Here is a 27,920-nt window from a genome sequence, read left to right on the forward strand (position 1 = left end):
ATGCCCTGGCTCTGACACCTCGACTGGAAGCAGTTTCCCCCACTGCAGCTACTTACCTTTCCTCCCGGCCTCGGGTGTTTGGGATGGTTTCTCTCGCTGAGCCGCAGGCAGAGGTGGGGAAGCGGGTTTCCTCTCTGTCGCCTCTTCCTCCTCGTCCCTCTTCTGTCCCTTCCTTTCCTCGGGGCCTGGGGGCGAGGGTGGCTGGCGGTCACTGCTCTCCTGGCCCTCCTTGGACGGCTCACTTGGCTCTGGGTCCGGCCTCCCCGCTCGGCGAGACAGCAGCTCTACCAAGTAGGGCCTGCTCAGTTTGGAAAGCGGCGATGCCGGTGGGGTCTGACTGGTGGGCTTGGGAGCCAGTGCTGGCTTCTGTGCCAATGGCATTTTGTTTGCTGCCTTGTCGTGCTCTGGAGCCGGGGTCTGGCTGTTGGCCGGTGGGGGTCCAGGGTGGACCACAGGAAGAGAGCGGCTGCTGGAAGGTTCAACCGAGTCCCTCCGGGTGGAGGGGGTTTGCTTCCGTTCTTGGGGGAGGGATGGACCATGCTTGAGGGCCACACCCTCCATCTCTTTCTCTCCACGAGCGCTCCCCACTGCAGGCGGCCCGGCATCTGCGCTGTCTCCGGTGCTGCTGTGCCTCTTCTTCTTCTTCTGTTCTGCCTGTTGGTCACAGGTGAAGCGCAAGGAATAGTTGGTCCTTCTCAATTTTATTCCAAACGGTGAGGATTTTTCCTCCCCACCTGGCATCACAGGGTCTGGCTTTGCTATCCCGTTTGCAGTCTCACTGTCCGAAGAGGTCGTGGACTCTGTGTGGGCCACCACTTTCTGCGGAGGATAAGGCAGGCTTGGGACAAGGAAAGACGGGAGGTCTTTGGCAAATTTACATCCCTCGGTGGTGTCTGCGGGCTCCCGGTGCATCTCCGACTTCTCTGGACCCTTCCCGAGCTCGCGAACACCAACAGGAGGAGGCTGGGGGGCTGTCTCTTCGCTGGGTACCAGAATGGGTCTTTTTCGTATGCTTTCAGCTTCCGCGTTCTGTTTGGAGGTCTCCGTGCCACCATCGGAGAATTTCTGCCAGGCAGGCATAATAGAGAACTTTGCATTGACCGGCGGAGTCTTCCGGAGGTTCCCGCGGGAATCACACCGGCCCCTGGGAGTGGACTCATCGCCGGGCCTCGACTGGTCCCTCTCGCTGCTGCGCGGGTCACTCTCGGCATTCTTCAGGATTCTGGACCGAATGGAAGCCCATTCTGCGAGTGCGGACGCGCTGCTGGGAGACTCCTGGGGGGGCTTAGCCTTCCCGCTGCCCGCCCGCGCGTCGCCGGGGCCTCGGGGAGGGTTCTCCCCAGCGGGGATGTCCGCGTGCTTCTTCTCCTCCAAGCCCAGGAGGGACTTGCACGCGGTGTCCTTGATCTGGCTCAGGTTGACTGCCGGGCCACAGAGCTGCGCGCCTGTTACCAGAATGGCGGTGTGGGGAACGCTCAGGGACGAGGGTAGCGCGTGCTGGGCTGGGCTGGCTTTGGGGGCCTTTGGTTCCTGGGGGGCAGCCGTGAGCCCCTTGTCCTTTGCGGGCGTCACGGGGCTCAGGTTGACTTTGGGAAAGAGAATCTGCTTCCCCCCGGAGGACACCTGGAACGTGTAGGGCCGGGGCATGGTCTGCCTCTCGTCCACCTCCTGCCACCGCAGCTCCTCCACCTTGCGGCCTTGTTCAGGGGCGGCAGCTTCTTTCCTCTCCACCGGAGGCTGCGCGGCTTCCACAGGCCCCTCTTGTTTCCGGAGAGGCTCCATGTCCCCTTCTTCTCTGTTTTCTTCGGGCCCAGGACGATTGGCCCCCTGGAAATCCCCGCTCCTTCCCTGCTGCTCTCTTCCCCGCTCGGCCTCTGAGTTCTGGTCCTTGCAAACTTCGGCTTTCAGGCGTTCCTGTTCCTCTGGCCTCTCCTCAAAGTCGTTCAGAAGCTCGCTCAACTGGACCCTCGCGTCCTCCAAGTCCGCCTGGCCCTCCTCCTCCTCTCCCTCCAGATCCTCCTCCTCTCCCTCCAGATCCTCCTCCTCCGGGCCCCGCAGGGCCTCCCCAACCTCCTCCGCCGGCCCCTGCGCCTCCGCCTCCGCCTCCTCCTGCTGTTCCAGCTCTTCCCATCCCTCGGGCTCCTCTTCCTGCTGCCTTCTGAGCTCCTCCGCGCGTCTTCCTTCCTCCTCCTCCTGCCGCCTCCGCTCCTCCAGCCTGGCGTCCTCCTCCAGCCGCCGCCTCTCCTCCGCCTGGGCCTGGGCCTGCAGACGCCTCCGCTCCTCCTCGGCCTCCAGGCGCTCGCGCTCCTCCCACTCCCTCCGCTTGGCGTCCTCCCAGCCTGGCGCTTCCAAGCTCCGCCGCTGCTCTTCCCGCGGCGCCCTTTCCACCTCTAGAGGCGGCTCTTGCCCCTCGCCCTCCTCCTCCAAGAGCTCCTGCCTTCTGTTCTCTTCCCAAAGCCTCCTCTCCAGTGCCTGCAGTCTCTGCTCCTCTAGGCGTTTCTTCTCGGCTGCTTCCTCCTTTTGCCGCTTGCACTTGGCCTCCAATTCTCGCCAGTAGTCTTCTTGGCGTCTTCTCTCTTCCTCGGAATCCAGCGGATTGGGTTCCTCTTCCTGCCACGTTGGCTTCTCCTCGCCTGGGTGTCCATTCTGGTCTTGGGAGGGCCGACTCTCAAGGCCGCCTTGCTCATGTTGTGGATCCTAACATTGGGAAGGGAAACACAATTAGCTTTTTGCTTTCTCCACCCACAGTCGTTCCTTTTCCTATTCACAGTGCCAGCGTCCCTCTTAATTTCTCAAGAACACTTGGAAGCAGGTATTCTCAAGTTCAGGGATAGCTAAACTCAGGCATCGATCACCCCACGCAAGACTCTGTCGTGGGAATGGAGGAAAGGACGTGTATTCTGTTTCCGTGCCCCCCACCCCCCACAGCTCCTTTATTTGTCGTTCCCTAATTCCTTTTCTTAATATGAACAAACAAGGGGAAAACCAATATTCCAGCATTAGATGAGCAAAAAGAGACTCGGTCTTCATCAATGTCCCCTGAAGCTTGTGACTTGGAAGCCTATCCTAGTCAAACTGAGGGAGCATTGGTTAAACCACTTTTCCACTGCAAAGCAAACACAACGGGTCTGAAGTCCCTCAAAAGCACCCTCTCCCTCTGAGGTCCACCAGCCTCATGGCAGAAAGGGCGAAGAAAGTAAACAGGCTTGAGTATTCCCCAACACCGTCACACACTCAAGTTCCCGATGGGGACACACTCAGGTCTTTCCATGGCTCGACCCCAATGCCAACCCACTTGTAGAATTAGTGCCCAGTAGGCAAGGGCACCTGTCTGGTCAGCCTGGGCAGGCTCTACATACCTGGGCAAGGTACCTGTGCTTCTTTGACACCCTCTGTTTTTTTGGCTTAACAGCCAGCTTGTGCTTGGCGGCACTGTTGTCCAGGCGAGCAATGGCCAGGGGAATGGCATCTAAGTTGACACTTTCGATGGTGCCAGCAGAAGAGAAGTGTCTTTTTGGCCGAGACGGTTTAACGGGAGCAACCTATAGGAGAGATTAAAATAGAAAGTCAGTTGGGATCAGAAGACAACCTGCAGGAAATCGCAGAACGGTAGCACTCCTTCCAGTGCGTGCCTTGCCCAGCCTCACCCAGGGAATGCAGGTGAGCAGAGGGGACTCCTTGGAAAATGAAATGAACACCCGTTTTGAAACCAAAGGACACTGACTATTTGTTCCGCCAGCGTCCACTGGTATTAACTTTTAAAAGTCATATATCTTTTAGGAACTAATTGTCCTACTTTGACTAATATGAGGTTCAGAGTAGCTCTGAGATCAGCAAAACATAGCCAGGATGCCGAATCCTGCCCACAGCCTGTTTTGGAAAATCAGAGTTTTACCGGGCCACAGCCACACCCATTGTCTTTGGTTGCTTTTTGTGCTATGAAGGAAGAGTGGCACAAAGGAGAGTACTTGTAGCTTCATGTCACAAAGCCTAAAATAATGAGTAGTTTGCTGATCCCTGGACTAAATCACCTCTGTGCTAAGAACCGTTAAACTCTTAGACACTGCATATATGCCTCAGCTCCTACACAGGACTTAGTCCCTTTGAGGCCGGGAATGTGTCTTTTTTCATCTTTGTGTGGGTCCCCTTTACACCCACATAGCAAACCTCATTTGGTCAGTGCTCAATAAATATTTGTTGAAGGAATGAAGGAAAATAAAGCAAAACATCTATACCTGCAACACGAAATTCAGCAAAAATGTTTTGGTATGGCTGGGTGCGATGGCTCACACCTGTAATCCCAGCACTTTGGGAGGCTGAGGCGGGAAGATCACTTGAGGCCAGGAGTTCGAGACCAGTCTGGCCAACATGTCAAAACCCCATCTCTACCCAAAATTTTAAAAATAAAAATAAATTAGCCGGGTGTGGTGGTGCACACCTGTAATCCCAGCTGGGGAGGCTGACGCATGAGAATTCCCTGAACCCAGGATGCAGAGGGTGAAGTGAGATCGCTAGGCTGCACTACAGCCTAGCCTACAGAGCAAGACTCTGTCTCAAAAAAAAAAAAAAAAAAGTTTTGGTACAATCACTCCAAAGAAGTCTCAGGGTACTGACTGCACTGAGAAGATAAAAGCAAGAGGGACCTGATGAGAAAAATGAGCGGCAAAAATCTGCCACGGGGACAAGTGCAGTCCTTCAAAGGATGAATTGTGGAATGGCCTGCAGCTCTAGAATACAGATGCAATCACTAAAAAATAACAACATCAGATGAAATGTAGATTTGGAAAGATCAGAGAGTGCATGACACAACCAGAACCCAGAGGCCACACTGAATCAGAAGGTAGGATGCCACGCCTGTACCTACAGAGAATTTACAGGCTGGCAGCAAGCAAAGGGCTCCTGGCCACACAATGCCAGAGTATTGCAGGGGGCGTAGCACTATGCCAGCAGCTCCAATGTGGCCAGGGTTTATCTGTTTGTTCCCGCTGTAAGCATGGAGTGGTGAGGTTTAGCGGAAGGGCTTGCGTTTTGCAATTATCTTCTATATTTATGCACAAAAGATGAAAGACGAAGCAGCTAGCTCTACCAGCAAAATGGATGCTCAGTACATATTAATTTATGACAAGAAGCACAGAAAAATCAGTCTTTGGCCTTCTAGCTTTCATTTATTTATGGTTATCTTCATGATAGGCATCAGATTCTGAGCTGTTGCTGAATTAAACATTTGTTTCCATCCCCTAATAGATGCATGAGAAAAAGGAGTCGGAGCCAAATGTGACAGACTGAAGACGTAGATAAGCACTTGACGCTGAGATTTAAGTGCTGTGCTTTGTTTCTAGTTATCCCAGCTGGCTTCCTCATTGTCTGGGTGGCAGCACTGTCTTGAGCCATCCCCTTCTTCAGGAGCAGATCCTGCTTCCTATACTGTCTGCCAGGCCTTGGGAGGATGTCTGTCCCCTTGTGCAGATGAAAGGTTTTCAGTGGGGCAGATCGGCTCCTACAGAAGAGGTGCCCGGAGAGAAGAGTCCACAGCGTTCTTACACTCCTGCCGGTAAAGTCCCAGGTTTAAAAAAAACAAAATAAAAGTAGAGAAATGCTAAAGTGCTTTTTTGTTTTGTTTTTTGTTTCACTTCTCTAAATATAAGAGGACTAATTTCCTTACAGACTGGAGGTCAGGTATTCTGGAATGCCTTTTTCAATCAATTAACAGGGTCTTGAAGTACATGATCCTTTGAGGAAAGCTACCAACTACAGGCATGCTGGGAGTATGGCGAGTTTTCAGAGCAGAGTTCAGTTCCAGCAGTTGCCTTGCTATGGAAACAGACGCTCCAACATCTGTCACTAGTGGCATTCTGAAGGAATTTAAATATATGTAGGCAACATTTATGAATGGAAAATGAGGCAGCAGGTCACAAAAAAAAAAAAAAAAAAAAAAAAGGGAGGGGGGAGAAGATGAAAGTTAACTAAGGAAAGAAGTTAAATAAATAAGTTCAAATCATATTACCTTCTCTTCCATCTCACTTCCAGCTCCAGGGAGATTCAGAGGACTTAGAGAACTTGGCGTATCACTGGACTGGAACAGTAAGAGAGCATTCAAGTCAAAGGCCTGAACAGGAAGTTCTGGGCAAATAACCAGACACTGTCTGTGCCTGGGTAGGGCCGCCCCCTCCTCCACACACGGGGGCAGCTGGCCTCAGAGAGCCAGCAGGAGTGCCAGTGGGGACTATGCTAATATCCAAACTCCAACAGCACTACCTGAGACACAGAGGGTGCACCAGCCTCTCCCCGAGTTCAATGTGTTTCCCACCTGGGTAGTCCCCAGTCTCGGTCCTTTGTGTTTTTCTCCACTGCCTGAGAGAATGTGAGTAGCTCAACGGCCACTTTCCCTGGGGTGCAGGGCTGTGTCTCATACATGGCCTCCAACCTCAATGCTTTGGCCTTACTGGCTGCCTCTGCCCCTTCTCCAGCCACACCTCCCCCATCTAAGCAATGAGTGAGAAGGCCTACCAACTCCACATGCAGAGCTAGGCATGAAAGACCACGGAGGGGCCAAGAAAACAGCAGAAAGGGAGAAGAAAAAGGCTAAAGATTCATACCCCCATGTCCTAGGCATGCCCAAGAGACCCCCAGAGGTCATCTGTACCTTTCATATGGCTCACTATGCCTCTTATAGTGGTATCTTTTTCTTTTTTTTGAGACAGGGTCTCCACTTTGTCACCCAGGCTGGAGTGCAGTTGTACGATCACAGCTCACTGCAGCCTAGAACTGCGGGGCTCAAGCCTTAGCCACTCAGGTAGCTGGGACTAGAGGCACGGGCCATGTCTGGCTAATTTTTTATTTTATATATATATATATATTTTTTTTTTTTTTTTGAGACAGAGTCTCGCTCTGTCGCCTGGTCTGGAGTACAGTGGCATGATCTCAGCTCACTGCAACCTCTGCCTCCTGGGTTCAAGCTCTTCTCCAGCCTCAACCTCCTGAGTAGCTGGGATTACAGGCATGCGCCACTGCGTCTGGCTAATTTTTGTATTTTCAGTAGAGATGGGGTTTCACCATGTTGGCCAGGCTGATCTCGAACTCCTGACCTCAGGTGATCCGTCCACCTCGGCCTCCCAAAGGGCTGGGATTACAGGCATGAGCCACTGCGCCCAGCCTATTTTATACTTTTTGTAGAGATGAGGTCTCTACAAAATATTGCCCAGGTCGTTCTCCAACTCCTGGCATCAAGTGATCCTCCCACCTCAGCCTCACAAAGTGCTGGCATTATAGGTGTGAACCACAGTGCCTGGCCGCTGTGATACCATCTATCCTATATTGCCATTTCTTACAAAAGCGTCTTTTCTTCCCTTCCAGAGCAACATCAGCTTGCCCTATCTCCATCCATTCTCCACACCACACTTAGAAGGATCTTCAGAAAATACAAATCAGATTATGTCTCTGCTCTGCTTAAAATGACTCAAAGGCTTCATATTATCTTCAAAATAGAATTTACCCTTTTCCCATGGTCTATACAGTCCGGCTTGGCACCTCGCTCTACCCTCCCTCCTTCCCCCCACCAGGGTCCTGCTACACTCCTCATTCAAATAAGAGACCTCCACCACCAAGTTACTCACTTTTCCATTACCCTGTTTTATTTTCTGTGCACCCAGCATTTTTCTTGATCTGAAATGATTCTATTTATATATTTGTTGACTCGTTTTTTGTTTGTTACACCCTCTCCTTAGGGTGTAAACTGCAGAGGTGGGGAGCCCCTTGTAGAATCTTGTTCACCTCTGTAACACCCATATCTGAGACAGTGCCTGCTGAACAAACAATCCCCTAGGCCACAGTGCCTAGCACTTATGAGCTCATCAATAACTGTGAGGACATTTGCTTCAGACCTCAGGATACCCCTGCACCAAGGCGATGGCTGTTGCTGCTGCCTACCACTGGAGAGGTTGGGAAGAGCAATTTTAGACCTGCTGGGAGAGATGGGCCCATCCCTGCTTGACCTAGTACACAAAGGGTGTCAATGCATGGGTGCCAGGTGTTACAATGGGCAACAGGGGAAGAATGTCCTTTTTCACATCCCCTCCTCACTCGCCTCTGCAAATCACTCATCTTTCTCACTACTTTTATGACGCATGAGTTGATAATGCATGATTTCTTCTGAGGCATGCCCATTTTAATAACGCCCAGCAAAATCCCAGAGGTCCTGATGGGCAAAGCCTAGAGAATGCTTTATTTATGTATTTGTTTATTTATTTATTTAAAGTGAAACCCCAGTGCCTCACCTAGAGAATTCCTGACTCACTACTGGTTAGACTTTGCTCCTTTTTCCCTAAGAGGTCTAAGGGCATCTTTTCTGCTGCTTTGGAAGAACTCTCATTTCAGGATATGCTCAAAGTGTCAAGAGATCAAATTTAGACAGGATGGCGCTGCAGTATGACTTTCTTTCCAGGCTAGGTACTCTTCAAGTTGGCCTGTTTGATGTCTTCTGTCTCATGGAGCCCCTACGCATTTCTTTTTTCATTTCCCTTTAAATTAGTCCAGTTGGGCAAATAATTATGCAGTGCTGCAAAGCAGGCAGTGGCTCAGTCCTAGGGAGACATAGATATGTCAGACCCAGTTTGTTCTCAAGGAATCCCATGTTTAGAGATGGAGAGAAAACAGTTACATGGACATAGATAGGGAGTACAGACATGTAAAAAATGGTGAAGACACACAGTGAAGGCATGAGAAGATAGTACAGCTTGTGGTGAGGCCAAGTACAGCTTCCCAGAAGAGGTAGGCATAAGCCTTGAAGCGTAAGTGAAAGATACTGGGAAGACCGCCTGCAAAGGGCATGTCTCCTCTTTCTCCCCATCCTCATTGCTGGCTACAGGTCAGGACACCTACCAGGAAGTGCCCTTGAGCCCTGAGCCACTCATCAGAAAAGATCCTCCCTCTAATTCCCCCACTGCAGACCCCAGGGTTACTGGAGGCCCAATATCCTGCCCTGGTTTATGAGCAATCAATCAAGTAACTCCCTGGAGGAGACTTACCTTGTTCTCGGGGTCTGAGAGGATGATGTCCTGCTGAGTCACAATTTCCATGGGACTGGTCAGGAACAGATCCTCTTCTAAGCTAGCCTCTCCACTGTTTGCCTTCTTCATGGGAATGGCATTGGGTGGCCGCTGCCCAAACTTGATATTCTTGCCCAACTGTTGCTGGAGAGAAACAGAAGAAAGACATTCTGAAGCAGTGAAGCAGTTCACAATCACCACAACCAGCTTCTCCAGCATATCTAGTGAGCGCTGAGGCAAACCTTGTGCACGACTGATTTCTAGACTCAACTCCATGCCAGGAAACCACGATGCCATCCTGTAATGAGTTAATTTGTTTTCCACTTTCTTTTCTTTTTTTTTTTTCTTTCCCACCTTCAAGCCATGAGCTTTCTCATCCAGCCACCTCTTTCATGGAGATCCCAACATTTCCCAGTGGGCATGGTGGCCACATTTTCTGAACCAGAAGTTGGGATATACGTTATGACAAACATTTTTGATTAGCCTATAAATTCATTTACATAAAAAGTCTTTTAAAAGTGCAAAAAAAAATGTATAGAAAACAGTTACATGAAATGTAAGAACCAGTGAGGGAAATCAAGACCCTAAAGGTTGGTGCAACTCTCCAGCCCCTTTGGGACATATTCACTTTGAAGATTTATACTTCTGCAGCCTTCCTCGCCAGCCCTTAGCTTGAGACCCCAAACCAGAACATTGTATTCTGCCACAATGGGTCACTGCCAAGGCAAAGAAGGCCCCAAAGCCAACAAGTCTTTCCATGATCAATACTAAAACCCTGTAAAGGATAGGAACAATCTGGACGTCCTCTTTGCCTTGCTGTGGCCACCTAACCGTGACAAAGGGGATAGAGGAACCAAGTGGGGAAAAGCCAGAGAGGGACTGATTACTGGTGAGTGGTGGCTAAAAGGACAGGGAGAAGGGAGAGGAAAATAGGGTAGAAAGGATTAAATAGTATTTGCAAGCAGAGGAAGGCCAGATTAGAAAAGCAAAAATGTCTCCAGAAGTTGCCCAAAGTCCCCTGGAGCGTAAAATTGCCCCCAGCTGAGAACCACTGCTCTAAGACCTAGGTCCTTAGGTTTCATAGTCATTATATTCCTCAAAAAATGTATTTTCTGAAATGTTCATCTTTGTTTGTTTGTTTGTTTGAGACAGGGTCTTGCTCTGTTGCCCAGGCTGGAGTGCAGTGGCCAAATTTCGGCTCATTGCAACCTTGAATTCCCAGGCTCAGATGATTCTCCCATGCTCAGGTGACCCTCCTACCTCAGCCTTCCAAGTAGCTGGGACTACAGGCATGCACCACCATGGCCAGCTAACTTTTGTATTTTTTGTAGAGATAGGGTTTCAACAAGTTGCCCAGGCTCGTCTCAAACTCCTGGTCTCAAGCAAGCCGCACAACTTGGCCTCCCAAAGTGCTGGGATTACAGGTGTAAGCCACCGTGCCTAGCCTGATATTTATCTCTAATCTGGCTAATATTTAATCCCACAGAGCTGCAAAAAGCCATAGCAATCACCTAGTCCAAACCCCTCACTTTGTAAAAAGGTCTGAGGCCCAGTGGAGAGAGGTGACTGGCCCAAGCTTATGGAAAGAATGAGTGGCTCAAAAGGAATCTGAACTCAGGTCTTTTAAAAATAACATTCAGTGTTGTTTTCATTGCACTCCACTGGTGCTCATAAATTTGGCACCGCACTTCTTTCTTCCAGGGGCAGAAATAAAGAGACAGAGTATTTCCAATACTTCACTGATGTTCCCTGGTGGAAGAATCCCGTGAAGGAAATGTCTTCTCTCCCTTTGAACTCAGTGGTACCAAATCCACCCACCTTTGCCCAGCTCCCCCTCAGCCTTGCACAGTGGGCAGTGAGACTGCACAGATATAACAGAGATGAGCCCAAGGGTCCCCTCCACATGCCCCCTGGGGACCCCAGCATGCCAAGTCAGGAGCACAGCCAGGCAAGGGCTTATATTGGGTCTGCTGGTATTTCAGCCTGAGCCTGGCTCTCCCAGCCTCACAGGAAAGGAGCACACATGAAAAGCCAAGTTCAGCAAGGGAAGTACAGCGTCAGCAGCCTGGAAGGGTTGTGGGAAGGAAAAGGCTGAAAAGGGTATCTTCTAAAAACAAGTCCAACAGAAAGCAGCAAGTAGTATCTATTCTAAACAAATCAATAAGCAGGCATGGTTAGAACAGCCGATGGATGGAGTTAGACAAGAGGACATGGAGTAACAAGGTAACAGGCCCGTCTCACCCTGCAGCCTTGGGAAAGGGGGTGGGGACCTGTGCAGAAGAGGTGGGAATGGTCCCTGTGTCCGCCCAGTCCAGCCTTCTCTAGGAGTGTTGGCCAAAAACTGGAAACTATTCTAAATCCCCTTAGACTGAGACATCTCCTGTTGGCGGGGGTTCTGCTTTTTACCAATGCTGAGATGAGGACATTTCTTGTGCTTACAGTGGAAAGGATATTTCTTTCTTTCTTTTTTTTTTTTTTTGAGTGAGACAGGGTCTCATTCTGACGCACAGGCTAGAGTGCAGTGGCATGATCACAGCTCACTGCAGCCTCGATCTCCTGGGCTCAAATGATCCTCCTGCCTTAGCCTCCCAAGTAGCTAGGACCACACACATCGACCACCATACCTAATGCTGGAGAACCTGCTTGTGGAGATTGTGAACTGCTTCACTGCTTCAGAATGTCTTTCTTCTGTTTCTCTCCAGCTAATTTTCAGATTTTTTTGTAGAGACGGGGTCTCACCATGATGCCCAGGCTTGTCTCAAACTCCTGCGCTCAAATGATGCTCCTGCATTAGGCTCCTAAAGTGCTGGGATTACAGGTATGAGCCACTGCACCCAGCTGGAAAGGATAATGAACTTCCAAGGAGGACCTGGCCTAACATTCTAATACCATTTAGTTAGGATTTTTGCCATCATCACTATACACACACACACACACACACACACACACACACACACTCTCTTAAACTTTACTTCATTTTAAATTTTTTAAATAAAATTTAAATTTTTTAGAGTTGGGGTCTCCTTCTGTTGCCCAGGCTAAAGTGCAGTAGTGCCATCATAGCTCACTGCAGCCTCAAACTCCTGGGCTCAAGGAATCCTCCCACCTCAGCCTCCTAAATAGGTAGGACTACAGGTGCATACCACCATGCCCAACTAATTTTTAAAATTTTTGTAGAGTTGGGTGGGGTCTTGCTATGTTGCTCAGGCTGGTCTGGAGCTCCGGGACTCAAGTAATCCTCCTGCCTCAGCCTCCCAAAGTGCTGGCATTACAGGCATGAGCCGTTGCACCTGGCCTGTTTTACTTCATTAGGGCCCTTTTTATAATACTCCTGTTGGTCCATCCTGATGCTTAAGAGACAAAAAAAGAATAAGGCAAAATGTATTTCAGTTCAGTCTGAATTGAAATAATGTCCAAAGATGGAGTAACTATTATATCTACAAATAGAAAAGAGAACATGGTAAGAAAAAAAAAAAAAATGGAATAAGAGCAGGAAAAAGAAGGTGCCTGGTACAAAGCAGAGAAATGAAAAGAGTAATGTTAGGAAGTGAAGTTGAGAATTAAAGCGGCAAATCGAGAAGAAGGGACAGGGAACAGAGAAAATGCATAGGGAAGAAGAGGGAGCAGGGCCCAGGAAGTTACAACAGCTGCGGGACGTTGGCAGGGGAGGGCAGAGGGAGAAGAGACAGAGGGAGGGAGGGAAGCAGAATGTGTATCTATCATGTATGTCACAGATATGTTCATCCTGGCAAAATCAGCATCATGCTGTTGCCTTTCAGAATGAAAGTGTGCATCTTAGTAAAGAAGCTGACTTGAAATCCCCCCAGAGAAAACAAACTCAGGCTGATGGCTGGGGAACTTAGGAAGAGAAACTGAGATGAAAGAGGGGAATGGTGGCCGTGATGAAGAGGAGGGCTACAGTTTCTATGTCCAGATGAAGGACTGCCCTACAGTCATCTGGGATGAGACAGTGGACCCAGGCCAGGGCAGGACTCAGGATCTGAGGCATGGTGCGCAATCCTCAGGTACTCAAGGCCAAGGCCTCACCCCTACAGGCTCTCCCTGTGGTACCTTCTCTGAATGCTTCCTTCAGCCAACTCAGAGGAGACTGGCTGTTAGGACATTTTGTGTGCTTTATTGTATCAATGAAGTTTACTGCTCACACCTATTTGGCAATCTCAGGTGTCATGTGAGTTGACTATGTGGATAAATATGTCTTTTTTGTTACTTTAATTCTGCCCACTACTCAGGCATTGTCATGAGAGGAACTATGAAATAATCACTGAAAACTAGACTGTTAAGCTGGCCTTTAAGTTTTCAGAGAGATAAACTACCACTCCTCCCATCTTTAAATATACATATATCCCCAGGTCCCTTCTTTTTTTTTTTTTTTTCTTCTTGTGATGGAGTCTTGCTCTGTCACCCACATGATCTCGGCTCACTGCAACCTCCACCTCTAGGGTTCAAGCGATTCTCCTGCCTCAGTCTCCCCAAGTAGCTGGGATTACAGGCACGTGCCACCACACCCGGCTAATTTTTGTATTTTTAGTAGAGATGGGGTTTCACCACGCTGGCTAGGCTGGTCTTGAACTCCTGGCCTCAAGTGATCCACTCACCTCGACCTCCCAGAGTGCTGGGATTACAGGCGTGAGCCACCACGCCCAGCCCCCAGGCTCCTTTATACACACAGGAAGTATAAGCAGAAGGGAGAGTGGACACTTGTGCCTCAACTGATGCTCCATGTTGCTGGTGGCTATGAATGGAGTTACTGTTGAGACTGGAATGTGAGCTACAAGAACTATATTTTATCCATTCAAATTAGACCATTTTGTTGTAATGTGGAATGCTGCAGAATGACGTTACAGGAATGCACATCCATATTTATAAGGCTTATTCCTACAATGTGGAAATGCCGAGCACATCATATTCTGCAGCTCTCTGCTAGCGTCTAGATTTTCCTATCCTTCAGACTATGTCTAAAGAGCAAAGCAGAAAAAAAAATAAATTTGCTGTCTTTTTGAACAAACTACAGGTATCTCCATTGTTAAAATGAATAATAAAAAAAAAGAAAAAGAAAAAGCATACGGAGTTACAGACATCCTGCTCTAGGAAGAAGTGGCCAAGAGTGGGTGTTTATTCTTTGTGTCCTTGACAGCTGCAGTAAGGTGTCAAAATCCCCGAATGTATGACTTTGGTATTTGTAAGTGAAATCTGGCTCGGTGGGAGATACAAGCTACTCAGGACGGAGGTGTTCCCTCCCACACCAGATAATCCACGGTACAAACAGACTGAGCATTTCCTGACAAAGGTGTGGTATAATCCTAACAATTACCTGCAGCCTTAGACTGTGGTACCCCTGAGTTTTATCACCAGTTGGTACATACCTCACAGCCTGGTCTGATCTTACACAAACAGGCACCCTCCCTGATCCGTGCTGGTGGGCAGCTGTAGGGAATGTCAAGGTCATTGTAGCTGAAATGCAACGAAGTGCAAAGCTTCTGAAGCCGCTCTGTGCTACAGCAGGTCAATGGTGATTTTATAGAGATAGCAGATCTTAAAAGCAGGAGGGGCCCTCAGATCAGCCCTTGTGTGCATGCCCCTTAGTTTTCAGGAGGAGAAAGTGCCAGAGAGGTTGAATGAGTTCATCCAAAGCCAGGTGGGGCTGGCTTTGTATTTCACCGCATTCTGTCATTCATTCGGATGGTATTCATACTACTGGCCACAGAGCAACTCTTTTATGTACAGAGTCCTCACAAAGGACACCATTGTTGGTTTTGTCCCTACAACTGCCCTATATGTAAAAATTTGTTTTCACTATGCACATGCATTATTTTTATATTTAGAAAAAATGGTGATTTTTCTTTTAAATAGTGAGTTTTCTTTTAAATCTGCCACAGAAATTGTGGCAGATGGTAGATTCACGTTACTCAGGAAAGGGGAGGCTGGTGTATACTGTATTTTGTATTCCGTGGAGAGATACCAACCTGCAACCTAAGACAGTTCTCCGTGAGCCAACAATGTGCAGGCACTAGAGGGCAACCTTTCCAAATGCAGGCATTACAGACACCCTTCCTTGGGTCTCTAGGGGCTGCAAAGGCTGGGAAGTTTCTTAAGCCACAGAGAAAAAAGGCATTCCAGTAGACATCTCATCTCAGAAGAATGTCTTAATAATGGTGGCTAATCAGCTTGCCAGGACATATACTGTCAAATAGGTGTTTTCCATTACTTCTCTCTTTTTAAAAATAAACATATACACATACACAAAGACAATTCCAGACATAAAAATATACATGCCTCAGACACAACTCAATTCTCTCATTCCATGCTGGCATCTACAAGGGGGCAGTCTCTTAGGCTGCTTACTAAGCATCAATACCAGCATCATGTTGTCATGGAAAAATGCAAAGCATTCATGCAAGTTCATAAAGTTACTACCACTTCTACGACTTACCAGGAACATACTGCTTAGTCGACTGAAAAATAAAGCAAAATCTTTTTGGGGATGATACAGTTATATCTCAGGTCACGCCAAAAAAAATCACATTTCCTATGATCCCCATTTCCCTCCTCAAAGAGCAAACAAAGCCTTTTATGCTTTCAAAAATATAACTACAGAGATGAAAGGAAGCTTGTGAATCCATGCAGCAGAAGCAAAACTAGGCAGACCTCATATGAATAGATATTATCAAAATGAGCGCACACGAATTAAATAGTTATTCTGCTTTACTCACATTTTTCTTCCTGTGTTTACACAAGTGTCACTTTGGGGAAGTTAGTCATTTTACATTTTATTTATTATGACATCAGATTATTTAAAATCATGCCTTACTGTTAACAGAAATACCAGGCACTCACATATTTTTACTGAGTTTCTATCTTTCCAACACTGCACAATTATATAGTATACTTTTTCACAACACTAAATCCACTTCTTGGCATGGCAGTGGCATGTGGTGTGACGTGACAGATCAGATATCATTGAAGACAAGAGATTTTAATCTGATTTTTAAAAAACTCCTAAAAAGCTCTCGTAAAATACAGCCGTTTTGTGAACTGAAATCTGTAAGTCATTCCTCTTAGAAAGGGGATACGATGAAACAGAGGTTCACAACTTCTTAGGAATAATATTGCAAGAATCAAAAGACTTGAAGAAGGAAAGGTAAGCAGGAGGGGGGTCAAGGTTTTCTTTGGCCATCATCATCCTTCCCTCTTCTTCAACCTATAAGAAGTCTCCCAAAGTGCTGGGATTACCAGAGTGCGCCACCGTGCCTGGCCAGGTGAGAGAATTCTATCTGCCAAGCCACTAGGCAGACCTCATAGTCAGGCTCTAAGGGCATCTTTGACCTATAAGAAGTGCTTTTTCTATAAAAAGTGTAAGAGCACAGCCAGCTAGAACCAAGAATGGAAGCCGGTTAGGAATCCTAAGATTTGAAGGACATGCCTGGGGTTGGCCCTGAGGGCAGGACTATGGCAGCAGGCATCAAGATCTAGGCAAGCTGGGTGTCATTCCAGGGTCTCTTAGCTACTTCCCCATCTGCCACAGGCTACACATTTAGCTGGGTGTTATATGGAATATGTGACCAGACACAATTTCCACAAAATATCACAAAATACACAGCTCATGCTCCATAGAAACAAGAACACCTCAGAATTAAATTTTTGTTTGTTTGTTTGAGACGAAATCTCTCCGTCTCCAGGCTGGAGTGCAGTGTCGTGACCTTGGCTCACTGCAACCTCCGCCTCCCAGGTTCAAGCGATTCTCCTGCCTCAGCCTCCCAGGACTACAGGTGCGTGCCACCAGACCCACCTACTTTTTTGCATTTTTAGTAGAGACAGGGTTTCACTGTGTTAGCCAGGATGGTCTCAATCTTCTGCTGATCTCTACTGAGTAAAGTGCGTCAGCATATCAGTAGCTACTGAGGGCAGCTGTTCTCTTTTCCTTTTTTTTCTCTCGATCATTGATTCATTTATTAACCCAGTGTTGTAGACTTACAGACAGGTGGAAACCAGCAGCCCAGAGCCCTCTGCTCATAACCTGGAGAGCCTCCAAGCAGCTAGCTGGAGAACCTCAGAGAAGTGCTTGCTTGGGCATTTACCTTGGGTAAGAGAATGTTTTTTTTGGACAAGCTCTCACTCTATCACCCAGGCTGGCATGCAGTGGTATGATCTCAGTTTACTGCAACCTCTGCCTCCCAGGCTCAAGCCATCCTCCCACCTCAGCCTCCTGAGAAACTGGGACTACAGGCATGCACCACCATGCCTGGCTAACTTTTGTATTTTCGGTAGAGATATGGTTTCACCATGTTGCCCAGGCTGGTCTCGAACTCCTGAGCTCAAGCAGTCTACCCACCTCGGCCTCCCAAAGTGCTGGAATTACCGGAGTGAGCCACCGTGCCTGGCCAGGTGAGAGAATTCTATCTGCCAAGCCACTAGGCAGACCTCATAGTCAGGCTCTAAGGGCATTGCTCTTCTTGCTTTTCCTGTATGACCTGCCATTTCAATCACATTTAGTGAAGAATTATTTATTATATTTTCATGGTTACGGAGGTACCACCAGAGTTGATTTTAGGTAGGAAAACTGTCCCACTCTGCAGAGTGAACTGAAAGGTGGCTTAAGAGCTTTGTGATTTTCTTCTGAGACAAGGTGGCTCAGGGTGGTGAGATTTACAAACACAGCAGAGAAATAGAGTCATGTCATTCACTGTCCAATTGGAGACTCGGAAAGTGGATATGTGTTGTGCATACTCTCAGTCGACAGTCAGCCCTGATCCAGGGATTATGGGCAATGCTTAATTGTTAGGAACTCTTCCTCTCATCCAAGTCCTGTAGCTTTGTTGTTGTTGTTCTGGGGGAGAGAGTCTTGCTCTGTCACCCAGGTTGGAGTGCAGTGGCATGATCTCGGCTCACTACCACCTTTGCCTCCCGGATTCAAGCGATTCTCCTGCCTCAGCCTCCCTTGTAGCTGGAATTACAGGTGTATGCCACCACATCCAGCTAATATTTGCATTTTTAGTAGATACAGTGTTTCGCCATGTTGCCCAGGCTGCTCTTGAGCTCCTGGCCTCAAGTAATCCACCCGCCTCGGCCTCCCAAAATGCTGGGATTACAGGCCTCAGCCACTGTGCCTGGCCCCAAGTCCTGCAGCTTCTCTTGGGTACTTATTTTCATGTCCAGTAAAATGGAGGGAACACTTTGAAAGAAAAGGAGAGGGCGTGTCATGCAGGTGGCTGCAATGGCGATAGTGTAGGTCTCGCAGTTGGGCAGGAGGTTTCCAGAGAATAGAGTTGAATTCAAGAATGCAATAATTCTCACCAGGAGTGACCTCTGGACCTCCCAATCCATTACTCAAGGCCAAGCTCGGGACTTTTCCCACTTCCCTCCATAGCTGGGCCCCTCCTATGGCTCGTACCTTCCACTCTCAAGCTGTCTTACCTGAAGAGTTTTGACTTTGCCCAGGATGTTGTCCTGTGACATTGCTTGAACTGTCTGCTCACTTTCTGCTCCCCCATCAGGGATAAAAATACTGTCATGGGAAAATGCCCGGGTTCCCATAGAATAGTTGAAGGACCTGGAATGTAAATCATGTGCTTCATTTTATTAGGATACAATTTCTTTTGGCAATTCAGTTTTCCATTATTCCTGATTGGAGGGACTCCACCCACATTCTCAGTCTCATTCGGCAAGCACTTCCAGCATTGTGTCCCTTTCAGCTGGGGGTCGGCCAAGGAGCTGGGTAGACGAAAGGGTCCCCATCTCTTACACAGCCTTGGTTCAGAGCCATTCACCATGAGAACACAAAGACAGTTACTTATTTGTATAGGATCCAAGACAGAAGGCACTGCAGAACTTTTAATTGGAAGAGCCTTTCTCCAACTGAGCTGTCACTATCAGTTTTGTCCCAGTAAGTCTTGCCGACCAGAATTTATTAAGTAACATGCAAGTCTAGAAGTAAGAGGCAAGGATTTCTTACCTTCAGATGACAACCAAACTGGAAGAAAGATGTACACATCCCAAACAAAGACTTTGGAAGGGGACTAGAGAATTGTTGATAGAGACAACAAATGCTTTAGAAATTTCGAGAAAATGGGAGATATTTGTGTTAGGGCCATTCTGATAGGCTTTGCATATATGGAACACCTATAGGTGGCTGGTATCCAACAAAAACTTTTTATATTTTTATTTTTATTTATTTATATTTTTAGAGACAAGATTTTGTTCTGTTGCCCAGACTGGAGTGCAGTGATGTGATTATGGCTCAATGTAGCCTCAAACTCCTGGGCTCAGGGGATCCTGCAGAGTAGCTAGGAATATAGGCATCTGCTCCCACATCCAGCTAATTTATATTATTTTTTGTAGGGATGGGGTCTTGTTATGTTTCCCAGGCTGGTTTTGAACTCTTGGCTTCCTCACAAAGCATTGGGATTATAGGCATGAGCCACTAAGCCCAGCTAAAACACTTTTTAGTTGAAGGGCTAGACTTAGAGGAAGTCTGGACTTCTACCTGACAATGAGGTATAAGCCGTGTGAAATGCACAAAGACGGCCAGGCACAGTGGCTCATGCCAAGCCCAGCACTTTGGGAGGCAGAGGCAGGCAGATCACCTGAGGTCTGGAGTTCGAGACCAGCCTGGCCAATATGGTGAAACCCTATCTCTACTAAAAAAAAAAAAAAATTAGCCAGGCGTGGTGGCGGGCACCTGTAATCCCAGCTACTTGGGAGACTCAGATGGGAGAACTGCTTGAACCCGGGAGGTGAAGATTGCAGTGAGCCAACATCGTGCCACTGCACTCCAGCCTAGGCGAGACAGAGCGAGACTCCGTCTCAAAAAAAAGAAAAGAAAAGAAAAGAAATGCACAAAGAGGAAGCAGCAGAAGCAAACTGTTCCTTACTTGATCTTGGAAACTAACTTATCTCTGGGAAAGAGTACACACTGAGGCTGCCAGCTCCTCACAGGGGCAGGAAGAGCACCAAGGCAGGCACAATGCCAGGCAATACAGGCAGCACTTGGAAGGGAGAGAGAGCACAACCTCCTCCTTCCCCTCCCCAGAAAGGGGCCCCTACTGGGGTTTTCTCAGTGACCAAGTGCATGAGAGAACAGTCAGCACTGGGGGCAGGTGTTCCCAGCAGTGCCTGTGAACTGAATTACAGATTGCAGTGGGCAAGGTCCTGGGGCAGCTGTACTTGTTATCTGCCCAAGTCTAGACCCAGTTGGGAACACTAATTACCAAATTGTATAATCTAGTTTGCTAAATTACAGGCAGCATGGTGTAAAAGTGTGCGAGGTTTACAAACAAAGGACTTGGATGTGAGCCTCCCAGCTATGTGATCTTATGCAATAATAATAATTATTATAAACATCAACCCTTACTTTGATTTAAAAAAAAAAACTGTGTGGAGTTTTACTTTCATTATCTCATTTAATCCCCATCATCACCATCTTGTGACAGATGAAACTCAGCAAGTAAATAACTTATATAAAGACATGCAAATGGAAGGAATAGAGTGAGAAACTGAACTCAGATCTGCTGAGAATAATCCCACGCCAGCCAGCTGCCATATTTTAAAGTGGTAGACGGTCTTATAGTATTGCCACCCATGAGTGACACAGGGTATGGGAGAGGAACATGGTGCAGATGCCATGGGGGCTGGACTATGAGAGGGTTGAAGATACTAAATAACTAGAATAAGGCATAAGTCTTCAGCTAAATAACCCAGGGCACCATATAGCAGCAATTCCCTTTATGAAATATGAGGCACTCTTTTAGGAAACATGCTGGGAGATTAATATGTTATGATCTCCCTGTCCTCAGAAAATCTGGGACCTACGTCACAAACTGAGCTTCCAAGTTCACCTAAAAATGTTAGGAAATAAGCTTTTCATTCGAAGTTGTAGAATTGAACTTCTGAATATTCTCTGTTTAAACTTCTTTTTCAGACTGCTGGTTATGACTCAGTTGAGAGACAGGGTAAATGACTTCATTTCTACGCTGTATTTTTGCAAAGGGCATATACATATATTTACTAATTTCTCGCAGTTGTGTGTACAGAATACAGCAGTGCTAGGCTAAGTTCCATTCCAGTTTCTAAGTCAACCTTGACTGAGTCATGAAGTTTATCCCGCTGATCCCATTATTTTTTCTACATAGGCTAAGAATTGGCACTCTCCTGCTCTTTGGTGTTGAACTCCAAACATTCCTGTTGCCGGCAAAGATCTGATATCCATCTATTACTCATTTCCAGATGATCATATTGAAAACTCGAGAAAATGAAGAGTAATAATAGCAGTAGTAGTAATTATAATAGTGGTGGTCACAGTGGTAATATTTATCCTAACTAAATTTTATTGGGCACTTGCGATGTACCTTGCATATATGCTAACCTCTTTAACATAATATCAGAATCTTTTTGATATATAATATTTAAAACTTACGTGAAAGGCACTGTTAGTAAGGGTATTTATGGACATGGAAACTAAGGTTTGAAGACAATGAGCAATTTGCTATAAATTCAGTAATTGTCTATATTGTAATTTTGTCTGGCCTCTGTTCCATTGGTCTACTTGTCTGTTTTTTGTTGCTGTTGTTTTGTTTTTACTTTTTTTTACTTATCTGTTTTTATACCAATAACACACTATCTTAATTGCTGTAGCTTTTTAAGGAGTCTTGATATCTAGTAGTTTAAGTTTTTCAGCTTTCGTTTTCTGGGTTTTATTATTTATTTTTGAGACAAGATCTCACTCTGTGACCCAGGCTGGAGTGCAGTGGCGCGATCTCAGCTTACTGTAACCTCTACCTTCTGAGTTCAAGCAATTCTCCTGCCTCAAGCTCCTGAGTAGCTGGGATTACAGGTGCCCATCACCACACCTGGTTAAATTTTATATTTTTGCTAGAGATGGGGTTTTGCCATGTTGGCCAGGCTGGTATCGAACTCCTGGTCTCAAGTGATCTGCCCACCTTGGCCTCCCAAAGTACTGGGATTACAAGCGTGAGCCGCTACACCTGGCCTCTACATAAATTTATACATATACACCTGGCCTCTACATAAATTTATACATATACACATACATGAATATAATATTGAGATTGCTTTTAGATGGCATTAAATCTATACATTTTTAAACTGATGTTTTTACAATATTGAATCTTGTAATCCATGAACATGGGCTAACTCCTCATGTATTTATATCATCTTTAATTTCTCTTAACAAATGTGTTGAAGTTTTCTGTATAGAGGTCTTGCACATATTTTGATAGGTTTATTCTTATATATTTGGTGTTTCTGAATTTACTGTAAATGGTATAGACTAAAATTTATATTTTCTAATTTTTTAATTAGTGGATATAAAATATAACTTATTTTTGTATACTGATCTTATAACCAGAGACTTTGCTAAATTTATTTATTAATTATAATAACATGACTGCTGATTTTTTTTTTTTTTTTTTTTTGTACGACAGGGTCTCAGTCACCAAGGCTAGAGTGCAGTGGCTGAATCATAGCTCCTGGGCAACCTTGAACTCCTGGGTTCAGGGGATCCTCCTGCCTCAGTCTCCCAAGTCGTTGCGACTACAGGCTCATGCCAGCATACCTGGCTACTTTTAAAATTTTTTGTAGAGATGAGTTCTTGTCATCTTTCCCAGGCTGATCTGGAACTCCTGCCTCAAGCAATCCTCCCACCTTAGCCTCCCAAAGTGCTGGAATTACAGGCATGAGTCACCACACCTGATGCATAGAATTTTTGTTGATAGGCTTGTATTACTGCGTCTTTGAAAAGACACATGATCTACTGATATGGTTTGGATCTGTGCCCCGACAAATCTCATGTCAAATTGTAGTCTCCAATGGTGGGAGGTGGCTGGATCATGGGGATGGATTTCTTATGAATGGTTCAGCATAATCCCCTTGGTGCTATTTTCATGGTAGTGAGTGAGTTCTTGCAAGATCTTGTCATTAAAAAGCATGCAGCACCTCCTGCCTTGCTCTCTCTTGCTCCTGCTCCTGCTCCTGCCATGTGAAACACCTCACTCCCTCTTTGCCTTCTGCCATGATTGGAAGCTTCTTGAGGCATCCTTAGAAGTAGAAGCCACTATGTTTTCTGTACAGCCTGCAGGATCATGGCCAATTAAACCTCTTTTCTTTATAAATTACCCAGTCTCAGGTATTTCTTTACAGCAGTGCAAGAGCAGACTAATACAGCTATCTTTCATTTCTAGTCGATTTTAAAATTAGCCTCTTTATCTTTGGTTTTTAGCAGTGGGTGTAGCAGGGTGTGAGCTTCTTTTAATTTATTCAGCTTGGGTTACACAATGCTTCTTAAATCTGTAGCTTGATGTCTTTCATCAGCTTTGGAAAATTCTCAGCCTTTATCCCTTAAATATTGCTTCTGCCCCATTTTTCCTCTCATCTCTCTCTGATCCTCCCATGTTAGATGCTTTTAAGTACAAGCCACACAACTTTTATTCTCATTATTGTAGCTACCATCTTTATACTCAATATGATTCAGACTGGATTATTTCTATGGACCTGCTTCCAGCTTACTAATTTTCTCTTTAAGTCCAATCTGCTGTTAAAACCCATCTGTTGAGTTCTTAATTTCAGAAGTATATTTTGGATCTCAAAATTCCATTTAATTGTTTAATAAATTTAAGTTATCTGCTGAAATTCTCCATCTTGTAAACTATATTCTTGAATATATTAATCACAATTATTTGAAAGTCTATCTGAGACTCCAACATCTAGGTCACCTTTAGGTCTATTTCTATTATCTTGTTTTTCTTGTAGTCTGTTTCTTAGATGCCTGGTAATTTTTAATTAAACTTCACACATCATGCCTCAAAAATTTTAGAGGCTGGGTTCTCTTCTTCCAGAGAGGACTCACCCGATCTTCTTGAAGGCTGCAAACAGCAAAGCAGCACTTCACTTCAATCCAATAAACCCTGAGCTAATTCATGCTGGTTAGCCATCTTTGTGAGGCTCAGACTACTTCTGTTTTGCCTACACTTCTAGGGTGTAGTCCTCCCACAGCCTCAACTGAGAGCCTGGGTTGTTTCCTAAGGTCCTCCTCCTTGGCATATCTGAATGTAAACTGTTAGAAGCAGCCAGGTCACATCTTAAATGCTTTGCTGCTTAAAAATTTCTTTCAACAGATACCCTAAGTCACCACTCTTGAGTTCAAACTACCACAGATCCCTAGGGAATGAACACAATGCAGCCAAGTTATTTGCTACAGTACAACAAAGGAGACCTTGGCTCCAGTTCTCAGTAAGTTCCTTATTTCCATGTGAGACCTCATTAGCCTGGCCTTCACTGTCCATATCACTATCAGCATTTTTAGTCACAAGTATTTAACCAGTCTCTAAGAAATTCCAAACTTTCCCTCATCTTCTTGTCTTCTCCTGAGCCCTCCAAACTCTTCCAACCTTTGCCTGTTACCCAGTTCTAAGGCTGTTTTGACATTTTCAGGTATCTTTATAGCAATGCCCCATTCTTTGGTACCAGTTTTCTATATTAGGTCATTTTTGTGTTACTGCAGAGAAATACCTGAGGCTGGGTAACTTATAAAGAAAAGAGGTTCTGCAGGCTGTATAAGCATGGCACTAATTATCTGCCTGGCTTCTGGTAAGGGCCTCAAGAAGTTTACAATCATGGTAGAAGGCAAAATGGGGGCAGGTACGTCAGTCATATGGTTAGAGCAGCAGAAAGAGGGCAGCAGTTTGTGTAATATTAAATCTAATGCTAAATCTTTGGTAAGCATGGTTACCAGTTCCAGCTCCAAGCAACTCTACAATGTAGATTATTTCCTGTTCTCTGAAGGGGAAGCTGAGGCAACAAGTGGGTAAAACTATTGTCCAAAGTTCCAAAATTTGAGGCAGGGTTGGAATTGAAACTGAATAGTCTAAGCGTGGAGATCTCAGCTTGAAACCATGTTCTAATGAACACAGAGCTTGATGGAACCATGGTCCTTAACCAGCTGGGAACTGCAAATTACATGATCGGAAGGTGGAGGGGCAATTTACCACAAATTGTACCTTAGCAGAGTTCATCCGTACTTCTTTACTCTTGACATTTAAAGATCTTTCACAGTTGATTGTGAAGCAGGCCAACTCCACCTCTCCCTGCTTCCTTTTGAGGGAACCGAGAGAGGGGCCTTTCAGCCTCAATGCTGCAACTTGCCCTCCCTCTCTCTCTGCTAAAATGATAGGAAATGGACTTGCAGGTGGGAACCTTCTCTTCTGCTACTGAGAACACAGAGCAGCCTCTTGCTTGTGAGGAGAGCTGTATAAAGACCTCTAAAATCCCACAGATTTTAAACCTTGAACTGGAGGATTGTCAATACAGTCATTTAACAATCATTTTAATTTAAACAAGATTTGAAGTCAAATGCAAAGCACACATGGTAAAAGCCAACTCTACAAAGAGAGAAAGAAAGGCCCACTTGGGAAGTTCAGAACAGCACTGGTCTCTGAGGAACAGTTTTCATAAGCCTAGAGAAGAATCACAGCCCTGACTTACAGAGGTCAGAAAAATGGTCCTTTTGGATTGGAGGTCCAAACAGCAGAAGTTCCTGGGGCTCTAGAAGGCAGTCAGCTCTCCTATGTACAGAAAGGAGCATGGCTGAGATGCTGTAACTGTCATTTCTACATTTCTGTTCTGATTTGCTGTTGTCATTGATATTATTTGTATTGACAGAGAGGTTGGGCTTCGAAACATTTCATCAGGGGTTTCTAATCAGCCCAAAGATACCAGCTTTTGGACTGGCCCTCTACTCTTCACTGCCTCCTGCAATTATCTTGCCAAAGACATTGATGAGAGAACAGCCTGAGGTTGCTCTTCTGGCTTTACCTTTAATAACTGCCTCACTCCAATACGCTCTTCTCATGTGTCTCCAGCTACAGTGCAATGACTCTCCCACTGTCTCTGCAAACTCAACACGAATTCATCAATTTTCCCACAGAACTCCTGTCTTTTCTATTTCTTTGTTACTCTCATCCCCAGGACTCTGTGCTATATTATTTTATAAGTGAGGTAAAGTTCAGATTAGGAAGAAGATAAACTGCAAAAACCTTAACCGATAACATTGTCTGTGCTTTCACTTTCAGAAATCCTTCAAAGACAATGTAAAAATTCATGCAGAAGACTGGAAATCCTGAGCTCACAGACCCATTCTGAGCCTACATTCCACTCTGCCTGCCAATATTTCTCTGCACCTGTGTCTGGAGGCCTGGAGCGCTGCTCTTCACATCTCTAGTGAGTTTCTACGAGTAAACTGGCAGCAGCAAAAGGCAGTGTACTGTATCAGCGATGACAGGGACAGCCCTCACACAGCCAACAGCCACTGAAGAAAGGGCCCCTCTGTGCTCATGGAGTCCAAGACCCAAGTCTTTATGGATGGAGAAGCTGAGGCCCAGCAAAGTGAAGAGACAGACTCAATCAAAACAGAAACCAGAACTCAGGCTCCTGGCTCACTGTTGACAGGGCTTAATACAGTGTTTACAGATGTTTGGATTTCTTAGAGAACAAAGACATTATATGAATGGTGGCTGCTGGATCACGACAAGAAAGGAGCATTAATTAAGAAGGTTCCAGTTCACCTACAATTGCAAATCTTATATAAAAGAGGATATACCAGTTTTACTTTGTTTTGTTTTTGAGACAGAGTCCCATTCTGTTGCTTAGGCATTCTGTTGCCCAGGCATTCTGTTGCAATGGTCTCTCTGCTCACTGCAGCCTGGAACTCTCCAGGCTCAAGGGCTCCTCCCACCTCAGCCTCCCAAGTAGCTGGAAATACAGGCATGTACCACTGTGTCTGGCTAAGTTTTTAAATTTTTCATAGAGATGAAATCTTGCCATGTTGCCCAGGTTGGTCTTGAACTCCTGGGCTCAAGTGATCCTCCTGCTTTGGCCTCCCAAAGTGCTGGGATTACAGGCGTGAACCGCCATGCCCCGCCTAATTTTAATTCTTAAACACAAAATCTGTCAATACCAAGTGGGATCCCAGCATCCATAATTTTTTTCGTATTTATGTAATATTGATCAAAATTTTATTACGATAAAATGCATATAACATAAAATGTAGCATTTTAATATTTTTTAAGTACGCAGTTCAGTGGCATTAAATACATTCAAATTACAATGAAAGCATCACCACTATCAACTTCTAGAACTTTATCCTCATCCCAAATTGAAACTTCATATCCATGCAACAATAACTTCCCATTCTCCCCTCTCTCCAGTGCCTGGCAACTACTATTGTACTTTCTGTTTCTATGAATTTTACTATTTCAGGTACTTCCTTTAAATGGAATCATAGGATATCTGTCCTTTTGTGCCTGGCTTATTTCACTTAGCATAATGTTTTGAAAGTTCATCCACATTGTAGTATGTGTCAGAATTTCCTTCCTTCTTAAGAATGAATAATTCCATTGTATGTACATATCATGTTTATACATTCATCCATCAATGGGCATTTGGGTTGTTTCTCCTTTTTGGCTATTGTAAGTAGGACTGCAATGAACATGAGTGTGCTGATGAAGATTTTAAAAACACAGGAATGCAGCCTTGTGACTCATATCTACGTGTAGACACGGCTGAAAGAGTAAATAGGTGTGCCGTAAGTACCCATTCCACATAGAAGATCTACATCACCTTGATATCCTCCACCCAAATTAAACAGTCAATATCTGTAAAGATCAGTAGTGACCTCATAAGACCAAAGAAGTAAAAGAAAGAGGAGGAGGAAGAGGAAGAGGAAGAGTAGAGCACTTCAGCAGCACATACACTAAAACTGGAACTGGATATGGAGAAGATTATCATGGTCCCTGTCCGAGGATGACATGCAATTAGGTGAATTAATGCAACAGAAAATTAAATATCGCA

The 27,920-nt window shown here is 45.8% G+C and overlaps 1 protein-coding gene and 1 non-coding gene across 6 annotated transcripts in view; one reads left to right on the forward strand and one right to left on the reverse strand.

The window, feature by feature from the left end:
* Positions 1–27,920, reverse strand: part of CRACD (capping protein inhibiting regulator of actin dynamics) — a 274,397-nt gene that overhangs the window by 12,175 nt on the left and 234,302 nt on the right. For 4 of the 5 annotated variants that reach the window (XM_007998641.3, XM_007998645.3, XM_037989411.2 and 1 more), the window contains 5 exons: positions 18,477–18,612; positions 9,024–9,188; positions 6,005–6,073; positions 3,360–3,542; positions 57–2,697 (listed from right to left, as the gene is read on the reverse strand). In XM_007998641.3, coding sequence (XP_007996832.3) covers positions 57–2,697; positions 3,360–3,542; positions 6,005–6,073; positions 9,024–9,188; positions 18,477–18,596 — 3,178 coding nt within the window. In that variant the 5' untranslated portion in view covers positions 18,597–18,612. The remainder of the gene's footprint in view (positions 1–56; positions 2,698–3,359; positions 3,543–6,004; positions 6,074–9,023; positions 9,189–18,476; positions 18,613–27,920) is intronic. The other variant, XM_007998649.3, reaches the window with a different exon arrangement.
* LOC119621091 (U6 spliceosomal RNA) lies at positions 27,803–27,910 on the forward strand. The gene has a single exon (XR_005237614.1). It is a non-coding gene; the product is annotated as a U6 spliceosomal RNA (small nuclear RNA).

Source organism: Chlorocebus sabaeus, chromosome 7 (genome assembly GCF_047675955.1).
Source record: "Chlorocebus sabaeus isolate Y175 chromosome 7, mChlSab1.0.hap1, whole genome shotgun sequence".
Taxonomy (NCBI): Eukaryota; Metazoa; Chordata; class Mammalia; order Primates; family Cercopithecidae; genus Chlorocebus; species Chlorocebus sabaeus.